This window comes from Carassius carassius, chromosome 1 (genome assembly GCF_963082965.1).
Source record: "Carassius carassius chromosome 1, fCarCar2.1, whole genome shotgun sequence".
Taxonomy (NCBI): domain Eukaryota; kingdom Metazoa; phylum Chordata; class Actinopteri; order Cypriniformes; family Cyprinidae; genus Carassius; species Carassius carassius.
The window spans coordinates 21,002,450-21,027,020 of record NC_081755.1 but is presented as its reverse complement, the minus strand read 5'-3'; the positions used below and the strand labels follow the sequence as shown (position 1 = coordinate 21,027,020).

General features: G+C 36.8%; 1 protein-coding gene across 2 annotated transcripts; it reads left to right on the top strand.

Moving 5' to 3' along the window:
• The first annotated feature begins 1,414 nt into the window (after window positions 1-1,414).
• On the top strand, window positions 1,415-24,052 carry LOC132110627 (neuronal pentraxin-2-like). 2 transcript variants are annotated; one of them, XM_059517504.1, is made up of 5 exons: window positions 1,415-2,347; window positions 4,143-4,356; window positions 5,926-6,170; window positions 14,478-14,657; window positions 22,723-24,052. In XM_059517504.1, the coding sequence occupies exons 1-5, from the start codon at window positions 1,913-1,915 to the stop codon at window positions 22,948-22,950; spliced, it is 1,302 nt and encodes a 433-aa protein (XP_059373487.1). In that variant the 5' UTR covers window positions 1,415-1,912; the 3' UTR covers window positions 22,951-24,052. The 2 variants fall into 2 exon arrangements, with proteins under 2 accessions (XP_059373487.1, XP_059373404.1); XM_059517421.1 differs by having other exon boundaries at window positions 1,416-2,347; window positions 4,140-4,356.
• The last annotated feature ends 519 nt before the right edge of the window (window positions 24,053-24,571 follow it).

Sequence of the window (24,571 nt, the reverse complement as noted above, 5' to 3'; positions counted from 1 at the left end):
GGCCGCCCCACACAGTATTACTTCCAGCAACAGGCCATTAAGCCTCTGCCTCTGTAGCCACATAAGAGGAAGACAGCGGCCACATATAAACTAGGTGTGAAAACAACAACAACAACAACGTCAGAAGTTCATACAGTGACCCCTAAAAATAATTATAGAATTTCACCCAACAGTACTCAGCCTCATGACGTCCCAAAGCTATGATTTACTTTATTCTGAGGAACAAAAAAGAGGATATTTTAAATAATCTTCAGGCAGACCTTTTCCATATAATGACAATACACAATGACAATACAAAAAAAAAAAAAAAAAAAAAAAAAAACCTTGGTCTAACTAACTATATAACTAACTAAATAAATGTTTGAAAAAAATTTTTACTCTTTTTTTTTTTTTTTTTACTCCCAAATTATGTTTTAGAAATTATTCCTAGAAATGTAATATTAATCAAAAGTGTTTATTTTCAAAAAGACATAAAAAGTTCACGGAAAGTACATAGATAATTTATTATAAGACCGTATCATACTTAATCAATATGTTTTCTTGTCACATAAGTCAAAATGTTAATTTGAGTCAATATAATGATATGTTAGCATTTAACTAGTTAATTTATTGTCTAAATTAGTAATATTATCAACTATACCCTGTAAGTCAAGCTTAAAAATTGCAATAACCACTAGGGGGCTTGAGTAAAACTTACTGTGCACACGTCTTTAAAAAATGATTTCAAATGAATTACATTTTATGTCACTTAGCAATTAAAATGACAGGTGAGATCATAAAATGTCATTCATTCAAAAAAATATATTTTTTTTTTTTACTTCCATTAAAAGAGCAATGTTTTGTAAAATTGTGATTATTTCATTATTTACAGCGCCAGCCATAGTTTCTGTATAAAGCAAGATGTGTGTCCAAATGTACACTATATGTTAGGTTGACCGTACATCCTTTCCCCAGACATGTCCAGGATGGGATTTCTAAATAGGTCACAGACTATTTTAATGTACAATTCACACTATTAAGTTGCTGCTTATTGATAGTTAGTAAGGTTGTTAGATAGTAAGTAGGCCTAGTTGTTAAATTGAGCTATTTTAACAGTCTTTGACAGCCAACTGCTGTCAAGGTGGTTTAACTTGACATATGAATCATGTTTGGATCCAGACATATGCTGAAGAACGTTATCTCTCCAGAACACGAAGGTTAAATTGGCCGAGAAGCAGTTATTGGGTGAAATTGCAGATTATTAAGGAGCTCTCTGCATCTGCTCGGCTCACTGTTTGTACAACGCGACATTCACGGGAGGCCAGAAAAAAGCCACGGCAATATGATTTACAAGCGTGACTCGCATCAAGCGTGAGTAAGTGACGTAGATGTAGCTCATTCAATCCGCGCGCTTCTCCAGCGGAGCCAAACTGGGCGCGCCTGAGTCTCTATATTAATCCGGTCCAGCGCCGCTGTCCGTTCAGCACCACCGACTGTGTTAAGAGACATTAAAGCGCTGACAGTCGGCATTTAATGCCAGAAACGCTCTGGAAACCGCTCTTCGTTTGGACAACTACTTGTTTGTTAGTGATTTTGTTAAAGTGGCGGAGTTAAATGCGTTTGACGCGTCTGTGAGAAGGACTCCAACAGTTTGTTTAACACATTCACTGACTGTGCAAAGAGAGTAGCTCTCGGTTTGTACAAGAAAAAGCTTTGGATTTCCATGCTAACTACAGCTAACCTGCGTTTTCTCGCTCTTGTGCTTGTTTTGAGTGATTTTTATTAGCGCGACGTGGTGGAGCTATATTCATTTTATTTAAATTACACACTCAAATGTTTTTCTGAAGATCTGATTTTATTGTGGAATATTTTATTGTCTTTTTAGTCTAACTAACCGAAATTTACTCAAGTTTTTAAGAGACACACGGTCGTCATGAGAGCTCTTTTTGTGGCACTGCTGCTTTCATATGCGTCGGGGAGCGGAAAAGCGGCTGGCGCGAGCGGCGCGAAGGGAAACCGCTTCGTGTGCACCGCCGTGCCAGCGGGAACCGACCTCAGTTGCCCGGTGGAAACGACCAACCGGGTCCAAAGCACAAGTCCCCAGGAGGAAGAACTGCGGAATACTATCATTCAGCTTCGAGAGACCATCCTGCAGCAGAAGGAAACTATCGTCAGTCAGCAGGGCACCATCAAAGAGCTCAACTCCAAACTCGCGCGCTGCGAGGCGGACGCCAGGTCGCGGGGCAGCTCGCGCAGAAAGGATTATAGTAAAAACACGATGGGCGATCTGCCGCGTGACCCCACCGAGACCGTGGAGCAGCTGGGCAAGACCATGCAGAGCCTCAAAGACCGTCTGGAGAACCTGGAGGTGAGAGTTTATGCTGATGAGTGATCATGGGCACTTAAGAGCCATTTGTAATGCTTTTAAGGAAAATAGAGCTCTAATGATCTGTGAAAATTGGTCTTGCTTATTAGTGATGCTTGATTTACGCCTGTCAAAACAAGATCATAAGAGCCATGTCACGTAGAGGGAGGGACTTTTTCTGTTTGAAGATGAGAAGTAGTGAGCAGATACAGATTAAGCCGTTATTTTAAATATATACTGGCAGTGCAAAGACCTTTAATCGTCACTTTAAAAAAAATAAAGATTCGATGGTTCCACTAAAAGTTATTTATAGTGAAAATGATAAAGTTAGTTCTTAAAATGTCCTTCAAAAAGCGGCTATCAAAAAGAACTGTAAACTGAAATGTTATTTGGGGAACCCAAATGGTTCTTCTGTGACACTGATGCACAAACCCCATTTTGGAGCCAAGCTGTTGTAGGTGAAATTGCGATCAGTGACCACTGCGTTTTTCAGAGACTCATACGGTATATCGCGGATAGCTTCATAGGAAATACAAAAAGAGCAAATTATACATTCACAGAACTGCTGAAACTAAAATGCACCAGTTGACAATGCTGTTGGAAGATTTTGGTGTATTACTCAACTGACATATCACTTCTCGTTAAGAGCCAAGTGGATATGGAATATCACTAATATGAAAAAAAATGAATTCATACAGGGTCACAGGATAAAAATTAATACTAATATTTCACTCTGGTTGGGTTAAATTTGTTTATTTCATTTAACTCTACATGTAATAAACCAATTTACCAAAATTACAAACTGAATAACAACCATTTCGATTAAAAAAAAAATGGACCCACATGTTGTCTTCAGCTAAATTATTGTGTTTTTTTACAGTGTGCTTATATTTAAAAATTGTGTTCCTGTAGCTCAATTGGTAGAGCACTGCGTTATCAAGTGCAAGGTTGGGGGTTCGATTCCCCGGGACCACATGATAGGTAAAAATTGATAGCCTGAATGCACTGTAAGTCGCTTTGGATAAAAGCGTCTGTGAAATGCATAAATTTAAAAATGCCGCCTTGTAATTGCATCTGTAACTAATTCCTGTAATTACAACTACAGTATTATTTGGTAACACTTCATTTAAGGTGTCCACATTACACATTTTACATGCACTTACTATTATAACAACAATTAATTATGCATAATTACGTGCAAGTAAGCCAAACCCTAATCCTAATCATATAGTAAGTACATGTATTAATAAATATTATTCAGTACTAAAATGTATAAATACACTTTAACAAGGACACCTTCAAATAAAGTGTATCCTATAATATCACTGTTGACCCTTGTTCTTAACCCAACCTTAAACCAACCCATACTAATAAACCCGTCCCTAACATTACATTCTTTACACTTCAATAGTCGAAAGTGTTTTGTAGTACACCACTGAATACAATACGTACATTGTATCTACAATGAAAAGGTGGTAACCTTCCATTTTTAACATAAAGAGATATTTCTAATTGATTCAACCGATAATAAATAGTTTGTTTGGTATAAATTAATATAATTAGGTTGATTCGGTGATCTTAAATTTTTACATACATCTAAATATAATTTAATATTATATATAATTTGATGGAAAGTACTGTACATTGTAGTTTAAGACAATTAATATAAAGTGGGACCCCCTTAAAGCATTCAACATTAATTCAGCATATCACAAATCCCCAGCAGTTAATTATGAACAATTTTTGGCTATAACAGCAGGAGGCAGATTAATATTTGGTGTATTTTGTCCTGCAGCAGCAGCTGCGTGCCAACACAACAGGTGGGATGTTTCCCAATGAGCTGAGAGACCTGCTGAAGCACCGTCTGACTGACCTGGAGAGCCAGCTGCTGACCAGAGTGGCCGAACTCGAGGAGGAAAAGAGCCAGCTGTACAACGAGACAACCGCTCACCGACAGCGCACCGAGAACACGCTCAACTCACTACTGGAGAGGATCACCGAGCTGGAGAAAAGTAGGTTTGCTATCAGACATGAATTATTTAGTCAGTCATGTCAAATGAAATAGAATCCATCATTTTCTCTTACTGATGTGGTGCCCCACCAGTTCAAAACATCTCTTTTTACCTGCTGTCCCCAGTATGGGATAGGTAGACTAGTCAAAGCCTTTTCTCACTCAATGTAAGCATCATACACTTTGAACTCCACGTGAAACCATTGCAGAAAGCGCCACCGAAGGGCAACGAGCTGGTAAAGACAGCAAGCATAAAATATACACACATTCACAGCGAAAAAAATTTATTTGAGCTTAGAAGAGAAAAAAGTGCTTCTGATTGTTCTGATATATCACAGAACAAAAGCAGTCCTTGAGGGGGAAAGCAAACTAAACAAACATCACATGACAGCAAATAAAGGATGAGAAGGTATTGCAGAAAACAAAACAATAAAACAAACAATAAATCATTAATTAAATAAATATCGCTCAACACTTTGAAGTCAGAAAGAGTCTTTAATGGTCTTGAAAGACGTCTTTGTTCTCACCACGGATGCATTTACTTGATTAAAAATATAGTAATAATGTGAAATGTTATTTCATTTTAAAATAAACTTGTTTTCTGTTTTTATTCGAGTGATGTAAAGCTGAATTTTAGACGTCACCAAACCTTCTAAATCCCATATGTGGGACTGTACTCCCAGGGGCACGGTAATAAAAATCGCACACATGGGACTGTACCGCTCGAAGGGTTAAAATGTCAGAGAGCATTAGTCTTATAGCACCTCTCAACGGACATTTCACTTCAGAACTGCGGTGACACGTACAAAAGCAACGTCACATAAAACATACCGTATATACATTCATCTGTTCCAGAGAAAAAAACAAACACTGTTTTAGCATCACTCAGTGGACATTTCACATCAAATATGTCACAAAATGTACATGGCGCTACGTATTACAAAGTTCCCACAGGTACGTTTTTGCTATAAAATCAGTTTGTTACTGTCACTTTTACTTAATTTAATGCTTCCTTAATGAATCAAGGTATTATTATTGTTGTTAATTATTATTTTAATCATACTGACCCCAAAATTTTGAATAGTTATATAAACTAAAAAACATGGGTAAATCTCAACTTAGGTGCAAAGATATGGGGAGCCGTCATGGCAAAGGCAGCATGGAATCCATCATGCAGATTGCTTGTAAATCATTGGCTGCTCTTTGAAAGGTCACTGTGGAATCTGTAAACGCTTGACCAGCGCTCAACACAGCATCAGGGGAAACCTTTAGCTAATGCTTCACTGCATAAACTTCAATGCATTGGGCCAATTTTATGTTTAAAGATGAAACAAAGCTACCACTATGGCAGAATGTGTTGCCTGTGGCAGATTTAGTTTTGTGTGAGAATATCTGCATGTAAATGAACTGGCTATTTACAGTCATTTGATTGGCTTTACCACTCATTTTGGCCTTTTGGATATGGTTTTTATGCAGCCCCCATCTGTTAGCACTGGATGGACAAATTTGTGCTGTTGGATTCAGAATTCCTGTCCTTCAATGCAAACCTCTCCCTTGATTGTCTTCGCAGGTAACAGTGCGTTCAAATCTCCAGAGGACTTTAAGGTATCTCTGCCTCTGCGCACCAACTACCTGTATGGCCGCATCAAAAAGAGCTTGCCAGAGATGTACGCCTTCACTGTGTGTATGTGGCTCAAGTCCAGTGCCAGTCCTGGAATCGGAACCCCGTTCTCTTACGGCGTCCCGGGACAAGCCAATGAGATTGTGCTGATAGAGTGGGGAAACAGCCCCATGGAGCTACTCGTCAATGATAAGGTGAGTGAACCTTTATGAGATACAGCAAAGCTATTTGTGTTTTTATTCATTGTGTTTCTTTGGAACAATGTCAGATTTCCCCTAGTCTCGTTAGATGAATAATTGTTTTGTTGACAATTAATACAAGCCTGGCATTATATCGTAAGTGCTTTTGTCTTAAAAATAGCACTTGTCTAAATATGATTCATAGAAAAATATGCTAGTTCATTTTAAATGGACCCCAAAGGTTTGTTAAATTAAAGGTTTTCACAGCCTGATTTTTATTTTAATACAAATTACATGAAGGGGCTTGAAGATCAAATACTAATTAATTAAACTGCCAGAGAAGTTAAATTTAATCTAAAACTGTTTTAAACAGCATGTATTGTATCAAGTGGATAATTGCTGTGTAGTTTTCTTGAATTTATGTTAACTGAGGCTACACTGAATATTTGTACATAAAAATATTTATTTGTCACAGCTCAGGATAACTACTATGCTCTCTCTCTCTCTCTCTCTCTCTCACACACACACACACACACAATACATTATTTGTCATTCATGCAACACAAAGTTTCAAAAAAGCTTTACCATGCATATTTCAGAGACATATATAAAATTCGAAAATTGCTCATTACAAGGATTAAATGATTAGTTCGCTCCCAGAATGAAAATTTGATTTAAAGATGTTAATAACACGATCATAACAAATGTTGAAATTAGATTTCTATCTAATTTTAAATAATACTTTTATATGTAATTTTACATCATTTTACACTAGGCTTGAAAATGAATTTTTTTTTTTTAAACTGATCGGTATATTAACTTTTCTGTTCCTGCAATCCTCTGCATTATTATCGTTCTGCAACCAGTTTGCCTAGATAAAATACCAGTTAATAACGTTTTTTTTTTTCAGCTTCTATAGCCTATAATAATAATGATAATAATAATAATAATAACAATAGCCTATTAGCCACATTTCCACTGCGTGCCAGGGCCAGTCGCATTTCCACTGTCACTTCTTGGGCTTGATCGTGCCTCGTCGGTGCTTCCTCGAGGCCAACGGCCCTGGTTTTTTGGACCGACATAAACCTTGGGCCAAAGCAGGCCAGCCAGGGTTAGAAAAGTGGTTATGAACAAAAGCTGAGTTTCTCCGCGTCTGGAGAGCTCAGTGCTGCGGATCATTTCAGAAAGTTAAGCTATAACACCAGAATTAAAGACTTTAAAATAAGTTGAGCTCAAAGCGTACTTTCAGTCAGCAGCGAGTATTTGAAATAACTCGATCCGATGTGGATTAATCACTAAACAAGGCAGAAATATTTTAAGCAATGTAAAAGACTATGCACGCTGGGCATTAACATTACCATAGTAAACATGGTAAATATGACCGCTTGAAGAAATCAGACGTCAGCTTCTTATTCTCTATCACAATCATGTATTTATTTAGTAACTTATTTTATCTGTCATAAGTCTCGTCTCGAGAGTTTAGCTCTGCGTAGCCTATGTCATACAAATATAATAATTGTTTTTGTTTGGGAACTTTTATAAAAACATAGAAATTATAATAATTTATAAATGTGATGTATATAGGCTATTGTGACTTCAAATAAACAGAAACAGACTCGACTGAATAAGCAGGATAACGCTTTTCTGTGTGACATTTTCAGTTATGATAAATTAATTCATCATGATCAAAGTATCTAAAAGTGCTACTGGCCCGAGGCTATTAGCCCCGCCCGGCCTGTTTGAAGCACTGGCTCGCACTGGCCCAACAGTGGAAACACGGCTAATGATAATTATAATAATAATAAAGTACAGCGTTTTCTACTCAAAAAAGAAAGAAAAACAGGAAGAGATCTGGTATCAGCCTTTTAATTTGTGCTCAAATTATAGGCTACTAAACATATGTAAAAACATTTTTTTAACATTTTAAAAACATTAAAGTATGTTTTAAGACATTTAAAAATCTTTGCTGCATTGTTAAAAAAAAATGCTACTCGTTAGTAATGCGCGGGTCAGCTTTTTTTCCAACCCGCGGGTCCCGCTTTTCAAAAATTATTTGGCCCACCCCAGCCCGCCCCGCAAATAAAGTAACATTTCTTGACCCGCCCCTACCCCCCCTGCGCAACGGGGACATCACGGAAGTTACGTTGCTACTTACCTTCGTATTGTAACCTTATCAAAGAACCTAATAACATATGATAATATATATTCCAAATATGTAATATAGCCTTTAGGGAATTACACTAGTGATGGTTCATACATGAACGTTTATTTTAGGTGAATGAATCATTCTCGTTCACCGAATCCACTGACTCATATTTCTCGTTCACTGGAGTTCCTCCCTCCACAGCAGCGCGCGAGCACGGCGCTATTAGCAGCGCATGCGCAGCTCGTGAACCGCTCTGTGAACTGTTTCCTGTCAAAGAGTTACTCAAGAAAGATGTGACGGAGCATGTGATTTGTTGAATGTAGTGAACGAATACGATCTTCTCGTAGGTGAACGAGTTTAATGAACTGATACATCTCGTTTGAGAACGCAATGAATGAGAGTATACAGTGTCAGTCGGCCAAGCATGTAAATCTCGATCAGCAATCGGCAGATACAAAGCGCAGTTATAGGTAGCCTACTGTGCATATAAGCTTGTTTTCATATTTAGCATACAGAACATAACTCCACGTTTAATCCACGATTTATTAATGTGAATATATTATATATGAACTGTCTGACCAAATTAAAATGTGTAAGTATGCAAGAAAACCTTCATCGGAACAACTTAGCCTATTTAGACTATTTATTTAATGCGATTATAATGCGGGCACGTGGGTTATCAGACAACTCGCGCATCACTACTACTCGTGTATATATATATATACATAGGCTTTCTATGTGTTACAACTGGGTATTTGCTAGTGTAAGAATAAAGCGCTCGAGGAGGATCTTGATCAAATGAGGAGTTTACTGAACATAGAAGGAGAATAACAGACAATATACAACACATTAACATCAATACCTTAACTTAATCACGGACGAAGAAGAACTAAACAGACAGGCTATTTAAGCACACAGGAGGTAATGAGGGAACTGGAGACAGGTGGGGATCAATCAATTAACAAAACAAGAAAAGGAAGATGACCAAATAAGGGAACAGAAAGTCCATGAACGTAACACTATGATAAACACAGTTATTAGCAGGAGTGCACATAAGTGGTCTGCAGGTCCACATGCGCAACCAAAATAAAAAATGCGTTATATAAATATGTTCTGACAGCGCATTTGCGTACCGAAAAGGTTGAAACTTGTTAACACAATTACCATTTTAGATCACAAACTGTACTATATAAGTTTTATTTTCAACCTGAAAGCATAAACCTAGACTATGCAGTTTTCAAAGCACAATGCAAAACCTTGACATTCATTCACTGACGCTTTTTAATCAGCAGCGCTAAATCCAGGAAGCGCATATACTTACTTGCTGGCAACCCGCCAAAATAAAAGCCTGCTGATTTAAAGTTTGAATATGATGAAAATGCTTTTATTTATTTATTTTTACACTCTTTTATCCAAAGCGACTTAAAATTGGGGAATACATAAAGTGATTCTTCTTAAAGAGGCAAACAAAGAAAGTAGTAGTAAATATTAGCATTTTATTTTTAAGTTTACTATGAAATAAATGTATTTGTATTCAATACTAGGTCTGCCTTTTACTTTTTAATAATATTATCACACACTATTATTTAGTTTATTTACTATTATTTTATTTAAAAAATAACTAAATAAATAAAGTGTAATAATATTGTTATAACTGTCATTAATTCATTTTTTATAGTTATATTTAATGGGTCACCCTATATGCAGTGTGAGGACCAAACCAAATCTCCAGGTTCTCTTATGAGAACCAGGCTGAAAAAATTATGTGCACCCCTGATTATTAGTTTCCTTCTCTCCACAACAAATCCTCTAAAATCAAGGCTATATGTCAGTCCAAAAACAAATTAATTCAAGGTGAAACGGATGCCTACCTCGATTGGTATGAATCCAAATGTTTCCATAATTGCAACATATCTGCATGCTTAAATATTATTTAGCCTATTATGTAATAGACTTTGTACCTCACTCGCATCAACATCTTTCACACCGGATAAATGAGCACAGTGAGGTGGTGGTCACAGATTGTATGGAGCAGTGCAAATTTGTATGTTTCTTTAAAGGTGCTGTATGTAGGATTGACATCGAGTGGTTGAACTAGGTGTTGCAGTCCAAATAAAACAATTTTTTTTTACCCAGCCCCTTAGGTTGCCAGATTGACGACACAAACATTAATGGGTGCACTTTATGATGAATGAATTAAATACGCTGTGATTTCCCGGGGTACTGAAATACAATTGGGTAAACTGGCAGTGGGAGGGTTTTTACAAACCAAAACAGAGACCGAAATTCTAGCCCAGAACACACATTTTCAAAGGAGAATAACTGACTGTGGCACTGTTTTTCAAATATACAAGTATGTTAACTTAGCATGTTTTTTAAATATCTGCAAACATATTATGGTATTTCTATGCTTTAGTAGAGTCCAAATCTTACATACAGCACCTTTAACTGTAATTTATTGATAATGAACTGGCTGCAATGTCACTAAATATGTCGTGTCTGTGTGTGCATGAGGTGATTTTACATAATCCTTACTAAAATATTTTGAAATAAAAAAATGTAAAAATGAATTTTCTGTTTTGTTTATATTTTAAGACTTCTTGATTCTGTAATCTTTTTATGGCATTTTCAAAAACAAAGATATTGCTAAAACATTGCTAAAACATAAAAAAGGAAATAAACACTGTATATTTAAATAAACCAGTGCACTCACTAATCAGATAAATGTAACAAAACGAGTGGATACTCCACTAGTACACAGTTGATCCATCCATTAAAAATATGTGAAATACTATATAAAGATAAATTGTGCAATATATGTACCTAAAAAGTTACTATTATTGGAAGACATTATTTAAATGCATGATGACCTTGGAAATAAGATTTTTGCAATTAGATTGTTTAGTAAAACTTCAACAAACCCATTTCTTAAACATATCTCATGTTGACCATGCCATGTTGGCTGCAACGAGATACACACAAGATTTTCAAAGTTAGCTGATTAGCTTTCAGAGGCTGTTGTTGCACAAGACCCTCAGTGATTTCAAAGTTTAGGATTAAAGCACACATAAATTAATTAAATATGTCCTTTGTGGTTCTAAATCAAGAATATGAAACTGAGCTGCTTTTCTTTGGGGAAAATTAGCTTCCAATATCTCATTCGCAAATGAGGTTAGCATGTCTCAGTAAACATAGATGCTGTATCTCTGGATCATTATGGAGGAGATTGCACCACTAGTTTTTGTTGAGTGAGGGTCTTGAGAGAGAGAGAGATTGCTAGGGCTGTCAAACGATTAATCGTGATTAATCTCTTCCAAAATAAAAGTTTTTGTTTACGTAATATATGTGTGTGTACGGTGTATATTTATTATGTATATATAAATACACATGCATGTATATATTTAAGAGAAATGTGTTATATTTATATACTAAATTTATTTATAAGATAAATAAAATAATAATAAATATAATAATATATTAATATAATAATATATTAATAAATAATAATATAAATTTAATGAATATAAATATATACTTGTAAATACAGGTAAATATTTTCTAAATATACACTTCATATATTTGTATTTACATATACATAATAAATATACACAGTACACATATTATGTAAAGAAAACCTTTTATTTTGGATGTAATTAATCGCGTTTAATCACGATTAATCATTTGACAGCATTAAAAATAGCGAATGAACTCTGCTGCCCTGCTAATTCCCCTGATACCTCACTCAGGAAGTGTCAGTTTGGCATCTTGCTTATTGAGAGAGGCATCTTGCCCCGCGGCCCTGCACAACATGCATTATACATGTACAGTGTCTGCGTGTGCTCGTCTGTGTGTGTGTGTGTGTGTGTGTGTGTGTGTGTGTGTGTGTGTGTGTGTGTGTGTGTGTGTGTGTGTGTGTGTGTGTGTGTGTGTGTGTGTGTGTACGTCAAGCTGGAAAGAACAAGAAAGTGATGAGAATCGAGAGAGAAGCTGCCATGCTGAATGTGATTACCTGTCGAGTGTGTCTTCAGTGCTTCTTCCCACTCCAGTGAATGCATCACACCTCAGTGCTTCGCTACTTCTGTCTGAATGTTGTGTTTTCATAATTTCTGCATAATTCTCAACTTAAGTGCATTAAAGGCCTAGTCTCAAGGTGCAGTATCTGTCAAACTCAATGTGTGTCTAGCTTGGAGATTAACTATATAAACTATGTTAAAGTATGTGGGGCGTAAGATACAACTTTATAGAGGGTAGTTTATGTTATGTTGATTCATCCAGAAACTTTATAGCCTCCCTTTAGCTGCACACTAGACGTTTTTTACAGACATTGCAACAGTCACAATATGATGTCAAACATAACACAATTGAAAATATAAAAATATGCAATCATGCTATGTAAAATAAACCTGAAGGTCAGAGTTCCCTGACTTTGGAACGCAAGCAAAATTCGCATAAGCTTGTGTTTCCTATTTCACCCATTTGTATGAATAGAAGTCAATGGAACATAGTGTATTCAGGAATAGTTCAACCTAAAATGAAAATTTACTGAAAATTGAATAAATTTGTGGAAATGTAGCATTTCATCAGTTGCTCACCAGTGGATCCTCTACAGCAGCGGTTCTCAATTCCAGTCTTCGCGACCCCCTGCTCTGCACATTTTGTATGTCTCTCTTTTTTTAACACACCTTATTCAGTTAATCACCTTGTTAGAAGTGAGCTCTGTGCATGAAATGTGTTCTCATTGACACAATGTTCATTGCTCCCTACTCTCTGAGCAGTGGAAATCTGTTGAAGTTTACTTCACTTTGGAAACATTCATTCACGGATTTGCGCTGTACATCTTCACACAAAGTGTGACATTATATACCTCGGTAAATAAATACAATTTAAATTCATGTCTGGCACACTTCAATGCACTTTAAATGGAACATATAAGTTCACTTCAAACTGGAATCAAGGCAGAATTATTCTGTGATGTCTACTTCACAGGGCACTTACGTTCATATAGAACAAATGTATGAAGCGATAAAAGAGACATACAAAATGTGCAGAGCAGGGGGTCGCAAAAACTAGAATTAAGAACCGCTGCTCTACAGTGAATGGGTGCCATAAAAACAGCACAATAATACACAAGTAATCCATACTCCAGTCTACAAGCTATGTGTTTGTAAGAATCAAATCAATCATTGAGACGTTTTAACTTCAAACCATTGCTTCCAGTCAAAATATGAGTCCATAATCCATAATATTGCTTTCTCCAGTGAAAAAGACATCTCCTCTGAATCAGGAGAGAAATGTGCACATATCAAACTGTGTACAAGCAAAAACAATCTAAAACGGTACGAAAAACAAACATGTTGAGGGATTTTGATGTGAGAGGACAACAGGGGATTTTTTATTATTTTTTTTTACTGGAGGGAGCTTTATTATGGATTATGGATGCATATTTTGGCCAGAAGCAGTCTATTGCCTGATTTTAGTAGTGGGTGTCTGAAGTGCAGCTTACACAGAAGTCATTTCCAAACCAAGCAGCTTTATGTTGGTCAGCATGACAAAAACAAGTGACTAACATTTTATTTAAGAATATTAATACTATTTTGCATTTTTTAATAAAATTCCAAATCATATGGATTACGATTGAAATTACTGTAATTCGCCAGTTAAAAATAGCTGAAAAACCACACGTTTCTTTCACTTATGCTTAGCAGTCTGAACAAACCCACTCTCTTGAGTGTTAAATTTGATGCATGACACCCTGTTGTGTAACAGACATGAATGTCACCTCAAATTGAGCAGCTTGTTGAGCAGAGGTGTGATATTTTAGTTCTAAGCAATCAGAATCATAGACTTGCATGTAAAGAAGAACTTGAGTCATATTTAGGGATCGAGGATGGACTCTATTGACAAGGACTCCCACCCAGAACAGCCTTAGCAACCACATAACAGCTCAAAACACCTTAGCAGTGTAACAACGGCTAACACACTTACACTTTTTCTTCAGCAAATCTAGTTATAGTCTTTGATTTAGAGTGAGGCATTTCAGGATTATGTCTATAGGGAAACCGGCATACATCTACTGAATAATTACTGTGAAAGCAGTTACTTCTTCTTAAATATGCACTTTTTACCATCAGTTTCCACAGTAATAACCCCCTACGGTTTGGTCCTTTCTGTTACAGGTAGCTCAGCTTCCTCTCTCTGTGAGTGACGGCCGCTGGCATCACATCTGCATCACCTGGACAACCAGAGACGGCTTCTGGGAGGCCTATCAGGATGGAGAGAGACTAGGGACTGGAGAGAACTTGGCCCCCTGGCACCCAATTAAACCTGGAGGAGTCATTATCCTGGGCCAAGAACAGGTGAGTGCATGAGGGTGAGAGAGAACGTAAAAGAGCTTATCCCTCACGAGGAAGACACTCAACGATAATAATAAGTCTTCACACGCGATGATGAGAAGACGTCACCTCTCAGCAGCAATGAGAGCTCAGGGACTTCTTGAGAGAAATGTTACATGTGACACAGATAGCAAGCACACAAAACCCACATGTGACACATAATCTGCTGGTCACCTACACTGAGCTACTTTGATAATTGAGTGCATTCACACTGCTTAACAGTGCATAAAAAAGCACAATCTGTGACCTAAATTTGCGAGAAGTGATAGAATAATAGCTGTTAGCTGGGTCAAATCAAGTCACATTTGTTCATATAGCCCTTTATACAATACACATTGTTTCAAAACAGCTAAACATTAATAAGAAGGAAAATATAACAGAGTTACTGTTGTGTAATTCATCATTATGAAATAAATTCAATCTCAGCTGGAAAGCTGCTCTATAAAAGATAATAGTGTTAACAGCATTATTCAGCTCATTATTCAGTTCAGTGTTGATTCAGTTTAGTTCAATAAGTGTTGATGTCGCAAAGTTAGTGTCAGTTGTATGGGGTTAGAATTGTTGCTTTATTCCAAATAAATAGATTATGATCCACAAATAAATGTAACAAGATTCACAAAAATATATCAAATTCACAAATAAATGTACAGAGTTTCACAAAAAAATATAAAACTCACAAATAAATAAAATGAGATTTGCAAATAAAAATATATATATTTACAAATGTGTTTAATGTCACAAACACAACTCTACCTGGTATTTATTTGTGAACCGCTGTCTGTGCATTTGTAAATCACTGCACGCATTTGTGGATCGGTTCCTGTGCATTTGTGGATTTGAAACACTTCTAGCGTCGACGTGCAGATAAATCCACAAATAAGTGGACTCCACCCACCGTTTACTCAAGCCAATCAAATAACGGCCACATTGAGCTGACCAATCGTAGCACGTTATCGCTTCAACCAATCACGTTTTGGCTTAAATCCAGGGGGGGGGGGGCGTCTTGCCTGATCGGCCATGTTGTGCGTACTTGTCTGTAACGTTACTTGTGGACTTGTGAAATGTCATCAGTCGCTGCCCAAGTACTGTTTCCCTTTTCAAAGTTCACATCTAGCCAAGTCCAGTTCAAATCCCCGGATGTGTTCTTGCTCCGCTCCTTTTACCGAGGATGCATGGAGAGGTGACTTGTGCGGACTTGATACGGGCCATAACCCAGAATTCAGCTCGAACCAGGTTAGCATCAATGGCGGAGGAGAAAACTCACAACTGTAAGTTATACATTTCGAAATACTATTGTTGTTTTATCACAAAATGTAACGTAGTTCTAAGAGTTTTTATGCCAGAATGTTGTTTAAACTTCAAAGCTACCGTCGAATTTTGAAAATTTGCTCAGACTATTTCGTTACGAGTTGAAAAGTAGCCTAACCCTCGGCAAGTCCTCCTAAAAAGTAGCTAGGCCCTGTAACATTTTGTAAAATATGGGGCTGCCTGTGTTGATTCTGTAGTGGATAAACATTTGATATATTTTGCTTTGGGTATATCTAATGGGCAATTGTTTTGCCTGAGGGAAAAGTTTCCTAACTAACGTTTGCCTAACGATACTTATATCAAATGCAAACCTTATTTTAGAGTGCTCTTGTCATTTTAACCAAAATAGTTTGCTTGTCTTTATTTAAATTTTTTTTACAAATTCTTTTATAATTGTATTATTTTTCATCAACTTAAATTAAGCATTATTTTTTATCAAGGGACTGCTGAGGAAACTCGGGCCTTGATAGAGTGGCGGGCGGCCAACGAAAGGCTTTTCACCGGGAGGCGCAATTCCTCCAAAAGTTGATGGGAGTGAGTATTCATTTTGAGTGCTTGTATAATTCCCTGCATGTCTGAAGGTTTGGAGCTAGATTTGGACAGTCTTCATCCATAAAAATGAATACGTTATTGAAGTGGAATCATGTAAATCTTTATGGTTTTGTTTTGCCTATAGGCATTTTGTTCCACTTCTGGTTTGGCCATAACTGCCAAACAGGCAAAGAAAAAATTGAATAACCTAAAAGATAAATACAAGGTAATCTGCCTGTTTCTCTACTTTCTGTTACTGAAAGAGGCTTACCAAGATGTGTGTAAAGACTTTCCGGTCATATTTGAAACCTAACATAGATGCATTGGCCCTTACATTTTATTTTGTAAAATGTAGTTTACTCCGTTTACATTGTTTACTCTGAGACTGTAAAAAAAATAGTTCACCCCAAAATGAACATTCTGCCATTCACCTACAATTTTAAGTTGTTTCACACCTGTATACACTATTTATTTATTCTTTTTTTTTTTTTTTTTGCTTTACACAAAGGAAGAATATTTGTAACCTAAGAGTTCTGGGGCACCACTGACATGTGTAATTTTTTGGTGCCTCAAACTGTTAGGTTACAAAAATTCTTAAGAATATCTTCCTCTGTGTAGAGCAAAAATAAAAAATGTCTAAAAGTGTGGAACAACGTGAGGTGAGAACATGACAGCATTTTGCTTTATTTCAGGAGCTTAGGGACCCACCCACAGGAAAAGGGGTAGAGGCCGGTAGTGTGACTGCTGCCACCTGGCAGTGGTACACTGCAATGGATGCTGCACTCCAGGGGCAGCACTCAGTTACTATGCCCGTAGTTGTTGCATCAAACCCACTGCCACTACAGGTGGCTCAGTCAGCACACCAGGTTCAGCCCCTTCTGTGGAAGCCAGGAGTAGCCAGCAGTCAAGAAAGAGGCGACGGGACAGCCAGGCTCTTCTTTAGTTTCTAAAAGAACAGGCAGAGAGGGAAGAGGAGAGGGAGAGAGAAGCATTGGCGAGAGAAGAGGAGAGAGAGAGGGCAGCAACAGCCAGAGCAGAGACATATGTCTCTTTTTGAAAAACTTAATAAATTCTAAATTAATGTTGTATTTAATGATAAATGATTTTATATAGATTATTTGAATAAAAAATAATAAAAATGAATGTTTCAATTTCAACCCTGGCAAATCATTGTTATAGCAACAGTGTATTCTTTATATTTACAACAAAAACACAAATAATATAAAATAATGTAATATCCAATGTCTATAGTGGTATACAATTATTTACAATAATGCAGTTAAATCTCAAGAAGAACATACCAACATTAAGAAAACGTATAAATGTATCTATACCCATCTACTTGCACATTTATTCATACCTATCTTTCTAATTAATGTCATAGCTATTTCAACTGTTTATGTTGCTCTTTTAATGAACATGACAACATCTGGAAAAGTTTACTGTCTAGATGTAGTACTGTTCAGTTAGACACCCAGGCAGTTCCACGGGAGAAGAAAGCTGAGCAGCCAGACGTCCTCTGAGATGGTTCCCTGATAGGTCCCTCTCACCCACTGCTGCATTCTCACCATCCTCGCTGTCTTCTTGTCCTTGGCTTTCTTCCTCCTCCTCCAAGAGATCACCTCCCATCACACAGATGTTGTGGAGGATACAACAGGCACCAATCACCTTTGGGGCGAACAGTGGCCTGATCTCTAGGGCCCGCAAGAAAATTGCACGCCAGTGAGTTTTTAACATCCCAAAAGTGCGCTCGATGATGTTCCGTGCTTGTGCATAATGCCTGTTGTATCGGGCTTCAACTTGGCCTGTTAATCAAAAATCGTGTAGAAAATGTGTAGTGTATTGCAAATTCATAACAGTAAAAATTTGGTTTATCGTGTGTGTGTGTCTGTCTGTCTGACATAAAAAAAGTGTTCTTACTTGCGACAGGCTGGCGGTATGGGGTCATGATTGCAATAGGATGCTGCAAGCAAGGGTATCCCCCATCTCCCAAAAGATAGTATCCAGCTGGTGAATACAGAGCCTGCTGGTACATTGGTGATCTGCGCAGCACAAGGGCATCCTGTACAGAGCCTGGATTGCCAATATACACATCTATAAATATGCCTTTAGCATCACAGGTGCCCTGTAGAATGATGGAAGGGAAGATCTTTCTATTTATGTAGCATCTTTTTTGTGGCATTGCAGGAGGAACAATCCTGATGTGGCACCAGCAGCACAGCGGAATGCCTCATGGCCAGCAAGGTGAGCAAAGCCACCCCCCACCTCATCCATTTCCTCTGCTTTTGGAAAATGAATAATTTTGTGGAGGATGGTCATCATCTCCTCCACAACATTGTGAACAGTCCTACAAACTGTTGAAAGTGGCATGCTGAAGTCATCTGATGTGACCCTGTAGGATGCTCAACAGGCAAGCCAATAAACCGTAACAAGTACTTCAATTTCACGGCTCCATCCATGGGCTTTTTGACGGGGCAGCATCTGTACCAGCATGTTGATGCTGTTCCTGGAGAGCCTGAAAGCTGGCTTTAAATCCTCTCCAGAAAAAAACTTGACCAGGATTGGTACCTGGTCATTGATCTGTGAATACCTGCGAGTGGGACTTTGTTCCTGTTAAAATATATAGATAATATATTAAGAATGTTTTTACTTTTGTTGTATTATGTATTTGTTATATGTATTGCTTTTAAAAAGTTGTTACTATATGTACTGTCGTTGCATTGTATTTATTATATTTTTGGATTTAATATAAGCTATATACTCAGTTGTTTTAAGGATTTTGTCTAAAATTTACTAAAATCTGCCATAATTAAATCTCCCTCTAACATTTGCTCTTTTCGTGAAGTATTTCTTTATACTCTATTTCGGTTTCATTCATTTATTGATAAGCTCTAGCACAACATTCATCCCAGAGTCTAAAAGTTGTAGCCTATATGATTATTATAGATATTAAATTGTCCTGTTTGTGTTAATGCAGTAATATGATGTGCACCTAGCTATATAAAGATGATAAACTATCAACTTATTTGAGCACCACAAAGACAAATAAAAGGTGTGTGAAGTGTAAGCTAGTTAATTTAAATGTTATCAACTGTCAAACCTATTGTACTTGTCAGTTTATTTGGTATACTGAAAAATCTAATGTTGTCTCATTACATCCCTGCAATAGTTTACATAACTTTTTGTGAGATAGTACTTTGTAGTCTGTTGATAGGGTGCCTATATGATACATTATAATAAATTTTTATTATGACTTTTCATTTGGATATACCTAACTAAGTCCACATAAGTATATGGGCAGTTTATGAAGAAAGAATAATTAGAAAAACGTACAATGCTAGAGAGACATGCTAATATGGCACGTCTCTTCGCCATCCTCCGCTGCATCCTGGCTTTTCTTTGAAGGATTCGTCTCCTCCGTTCGGCAGCCTCCTCTTCAGCATCTTGATAAATAGCAATTGCAATGGTAATCCTAAGATGTTCCATTTTGATTTACACTTATTTACAATTGATTTACACTTTTCAACCGTATTATTTAAATTGTAGCTGAGTGGGTTTATTGCTAGATTGTTCTTAATGAAAAGAGGCAGTTGTTTCCACATATTTTATTTATTTTGAACGACGTAAATATAATCACAGTATTAATGTTACCTGAACCACATATTAATGTTTAATAGTTTTTAAAATAAAAAAGAGACAGTCGTTTAATATTATATTCAATTTCATTATAAATATAAAGTGAAAATAATCAGAGTAGGTAAATATTAGTTTTTTAATACTAATATATTTAATATATTGAAAATAAAAAAGAAGTTAATTCAAGTAAAACATGCATGCTGAGTGAAGCTATCAAGTACGCTGCCGTTCCATTTGTAGAATGACTGGACTCGCGTCCTCCCGTCCTCGAGAGTTCGTTCTTCTGAGTCCAACTTGGCATGTCCAAACTCGGAAGGACGGAAGTCCAGACTCTGCGAACTTGGTATTGAGAAATGCCCTGACTGTCTGTTGTTGGTCTCAAGTTCCCCTGGCTGTAAGCCAAAACGTGATTGGTTGAAGCGATAACGTGCTACGATTGGTCAGCTCAATGTGGCCGTTATTTGATTGGCTTGAGTAAACGGTGGGTGGAGTCCACTTATTTGTGGATTTATCTGCACGTCGACGCTAGAAGTGTTTCAAATCCACAAATGCACAGGAACCGATCCACAAATGCGTGCAGTGATTTACAAATGCACAGACAGCGGTTCACAAATAAATACCAGGTAGAGTTGTGTTTGTGACATTAAACACATTTGTAAATATATTTTTTTTATTTGCAAATCTCATTTTATTTATTTGTGAGTTTTAAATTTTTTTGTGAAACTCTTTATATTCATTTGTGAATTTGATATATTTTTGTGAATCTCGTTACATTTATTTGTGGATCATAATCTATTTATTTGGAATAATGCAACAATTCTAACCCCATACAGTTGCATTCAAACTTTTTTTTACTCATCTGATAGTGTCAGTGCAGTTAAAGCAGTAATCCTGCTGAATATTAATTCTCTTTTAAACCCCTGGGCCATTCCTGTTGTGCAATAAAATTGGAACTCTTTTAAAAATGAATATGCTTGTGTTGTAAGCTACATATCTATTTAAAATACTCTTTAAAATAAAGGTTCCAAAAGGTACCTTTTCACAGTAATGCCATAGAAGAACCATTCCCGAAGAACGTAAAAAACACTTTTCTTAGTGTGAAGAACATTCTTATAATTTTAAAAGGGTAATATGATGCTGCTAAAAAGAACATTATTTTGTCTATTTGGTGTAATGTATTTTCCACATAATGTACATTATCGTTTCTCCTCTGTCATGCCTTTCTGAAAAGCGTTGTTTTACAAAGCTCATCGGTCTGAAAAATTTGCTGTGATTGGCCAGCAATCCAGTTTGTTGTGATTGGCCGAATACCTCAAGCGTGTTACGTGTTACGCACCTTACCATACTGTGATGCCGTTTCTGGGAGCAGCAAGACAAAAACATTAAAACCCATTATAAACTAGGCTTTTATTGCATCCAGTGGTGACATTATTATGGGTTATAATGACTTATACTGTCTTTTTACGCGTTACGTTGTGTATTGCACCACATAAACCATGTCTGCATTTGTGATCTGAGAAATGACAAACAACTAGCGCTACTCTACACTCAAAACTCGCATTTGAAAACATACTTATACTTATTTTATATTGACTGCCAACAAAAATAGATGCGTGATCTCATCCATGTCGCACTGGGTTACTGATTATGAATGATTATCATACTTATAATTATAATTATAATTATTAAGCCAAACTGGGTCATATCAACTTAGCTTCCTTACCCAGCAGGCTAAACCCATGGATTTGGCTGATATTGGGTTGTCTGGCATTAAAGGAATATCAGATGTCTCTAGAATCACACCTAATGTGTTTTATTCAGCAAGCTAGCTACAAAGTATGTAGACAGATTAACTAACTTCAGGTCTCAGCAGAATTTCCCATGCAGAGGATTTTAGTGTAGTCTCCTGTGAGCTTCCATCAGTTCGCATTAGAAGGTTACATACTGTAGCAGACAGCAAGGCGGCTCATTAGAGTTTGGATCAGAGCAGAGTCCCAGTTTGCTGAGTTTTTAAAAACACTGATAGTCAAAGATTTTAGAAATGTGTAAAGCTACATACAGTATTTTCAAAATCGCCTGGTAATACAGTTTGTACATTGCCTGAACACTTAGTTGATTAATAAACCTTTCCTGAGTGTAATTAGGAGGATCTTGGTTTCTAGGGGTTCAACATAGGACTATGATCAGATTTAAAAAGCAGCCCTTGTGACAGTACACTCAAAAACACAACGGCTTCTGCCTGAATGTTCCGTTAATAACAGTACTTAAATGTGCAATTATACTTTTTAACAAGGACACATTAAAATAAAGTGTAACCCGTATTTATTATAGTGATGGCAATAACTGGGTACTTACTCTGAATCTACTGTACCCATAAACCTAAACTTAACCCATTACCCTCTTTGGTAAGCACATTGTAAATAGACATACTGTAAAATAAAATCCATCCAAAAACTGACATATATAATAATATTCATAATCATAATTAAAATAATCATAATATTACTGTTTGTACTGTATCCCTAGTTTAGTGACGTGTGCTGTTATTCCACAGGACATCGTAGGTGGACGATTTGATGCCACTCAAGCCTTCGTAGGAGAGTTAAGCCACTTCAACATGTGGGACAGAGTCCTGCGTCCTATAGACATCTCCGCTATGGCCAACTGCTCAGCCTACATGCCGGGCAATGTGGTGCCGTGGGTCGATGCCAACGTGGAGGTATTTGGCGGTGCCACAAAAGCAGCACTGGAGATTTGTGAAGACCGTCTCTTTGATTCCTAAGGACACGTCTGTCAGTTTGGAAGCATTCTCGTTGTAGAGGTAACCCACGTCCCAATACTGCTCTGGGAACTTACAAAGATGGTTCAAAAGAAACACACGTTTACATGTTTTCAAATAAAGGATTATTTCCTCCTCTATTTTGCTTTGTGCTTGTTGAGACTTTCCTGTCAGCCTGACCATTAACTAAAATGACTGTGATTAATTAGAAAAGAAAAAAACGAAAAGAAATCAGTCTGCACATTCAAGGTCAAAAAAGAGTATTTGCGGCTCTGGCTGAAGCAACTCTTGTTGATATTATGTATGCTTTTCTCTGTGTTGCGTCCTTCAAAAACTTCTCTCCACAAACTCATGGGTATTTTAAGAACTGCAGTAAAAGATGGATTTTTTTTTTTGGCCATTTTCGCTTTGAGCTTTTGTCATGTTGTGTATAGGCAGATGCCCTTCAAACCTCTGAAAAAAATTCAACTGCATAGTTTCAACAAAAGCTTTATTAAAAATTGATGAATGAGTTAGACTGTGACGTTGCACATATGGAGAGGCAATCAGACAGAAGTGTCTTTATGTGATCCAGAGATTAGTGGAGGGAACATTCGCATTTAAAAAATCTTCTTTAATGTCGCCGTCCCTCACCAGCTGCCGTCTCCAGCAGATCTGACATCCAGAAACCTTAAAGTAGCAAAGCCGCCAAGGACTGACCTGCAGCTCTCTGAGGCTCCCAGGAGAAGGTCTGGCTGCAGTGCTTCACCTCCTCAAGCTAGTTTGATTTCATTCAGTTTGTGAATCCCTAATTGTGCGGTCTTTGAAACGTTTATGAAGGATTTTAACATGAACAGATCATGGCGTTATGAGATGAACTGTGAGAACTCGACCGGGAATGTGTGCTATACTTTTAAATGTTTCACTGAAAAAAAAAATAAGAAGAAAGAAAACATTTCGTTGAGATGAAACTGATATGCTGAATGACGTTGAGAGCGTTTGCACTTGTCAAGTTGCACTTGCGCAACGTCAGGAAGTTTGATTTATCTGACAGTTTGATGCTACAAATGGGTGAATCTCATGAAAACCTGTCAAGGTCATATTTCCCTCCAAAATCAAAAGGAAATTTTTTTTAATTAAAATTAAGCACATTTCCCATAGATTCTCTTTAGCATATTGCAATATATATATATATATATATATATATATATATATATATATATTGCATATTGTGTTTATGGAAGTCCTGGTAGTATTTGTAGTACTGCCTTCATTGCTTTTTTACGTAAATATTATTTTACTGTAATTTTCTTGAAAATTACTGTATTACAGTAATTACAATAATGAGAATCAATAATGAGAATACAATAATGAGAATCAAAAAAATTTGAAAATGGGAAATGTGCTTATTACCAAAAGAATAATGTCACAAAACAACAACAAAAAGGAGTAGTGGTCCTAAGGAACAGACCTGCAGATGTTTTCGTGAGATTCATTTGTGTGCGCTCTATTTTATTTGTGCTTGATCTATTTAGACGACTTACATACATTTGTAAGTAGAGCAGTGCAATATATATATATATATATGGTACAATTTATGTAAATGTGGTCCTCGGCATCGTTTCTGTGTTTTCACGTCTAAATG

Coding starts and splice junctions, on each gene's coding strand:
- LOC132110627 (XM_059517421.1), top strand. CDS start 1,913: ATGAGAGCTCTTTTTGTGGCACTGCTGCTTTCATATGCGTCGGGGAGC. Junction 2,348..4,139: donor ACCGTCTGGAGAACCTGGAG/GTGAGAGTTTAT, acceptor TTTGTCCTGCAG/CAGCAGCTGCGTGCCAACAC. Junction 14,658..22,722: donor TTATCCTGGGCCAAGAACAG/GTGAGTGCATGA, acceptor GTTATTCCACAG/GACATCGTAGGTGGACGATT.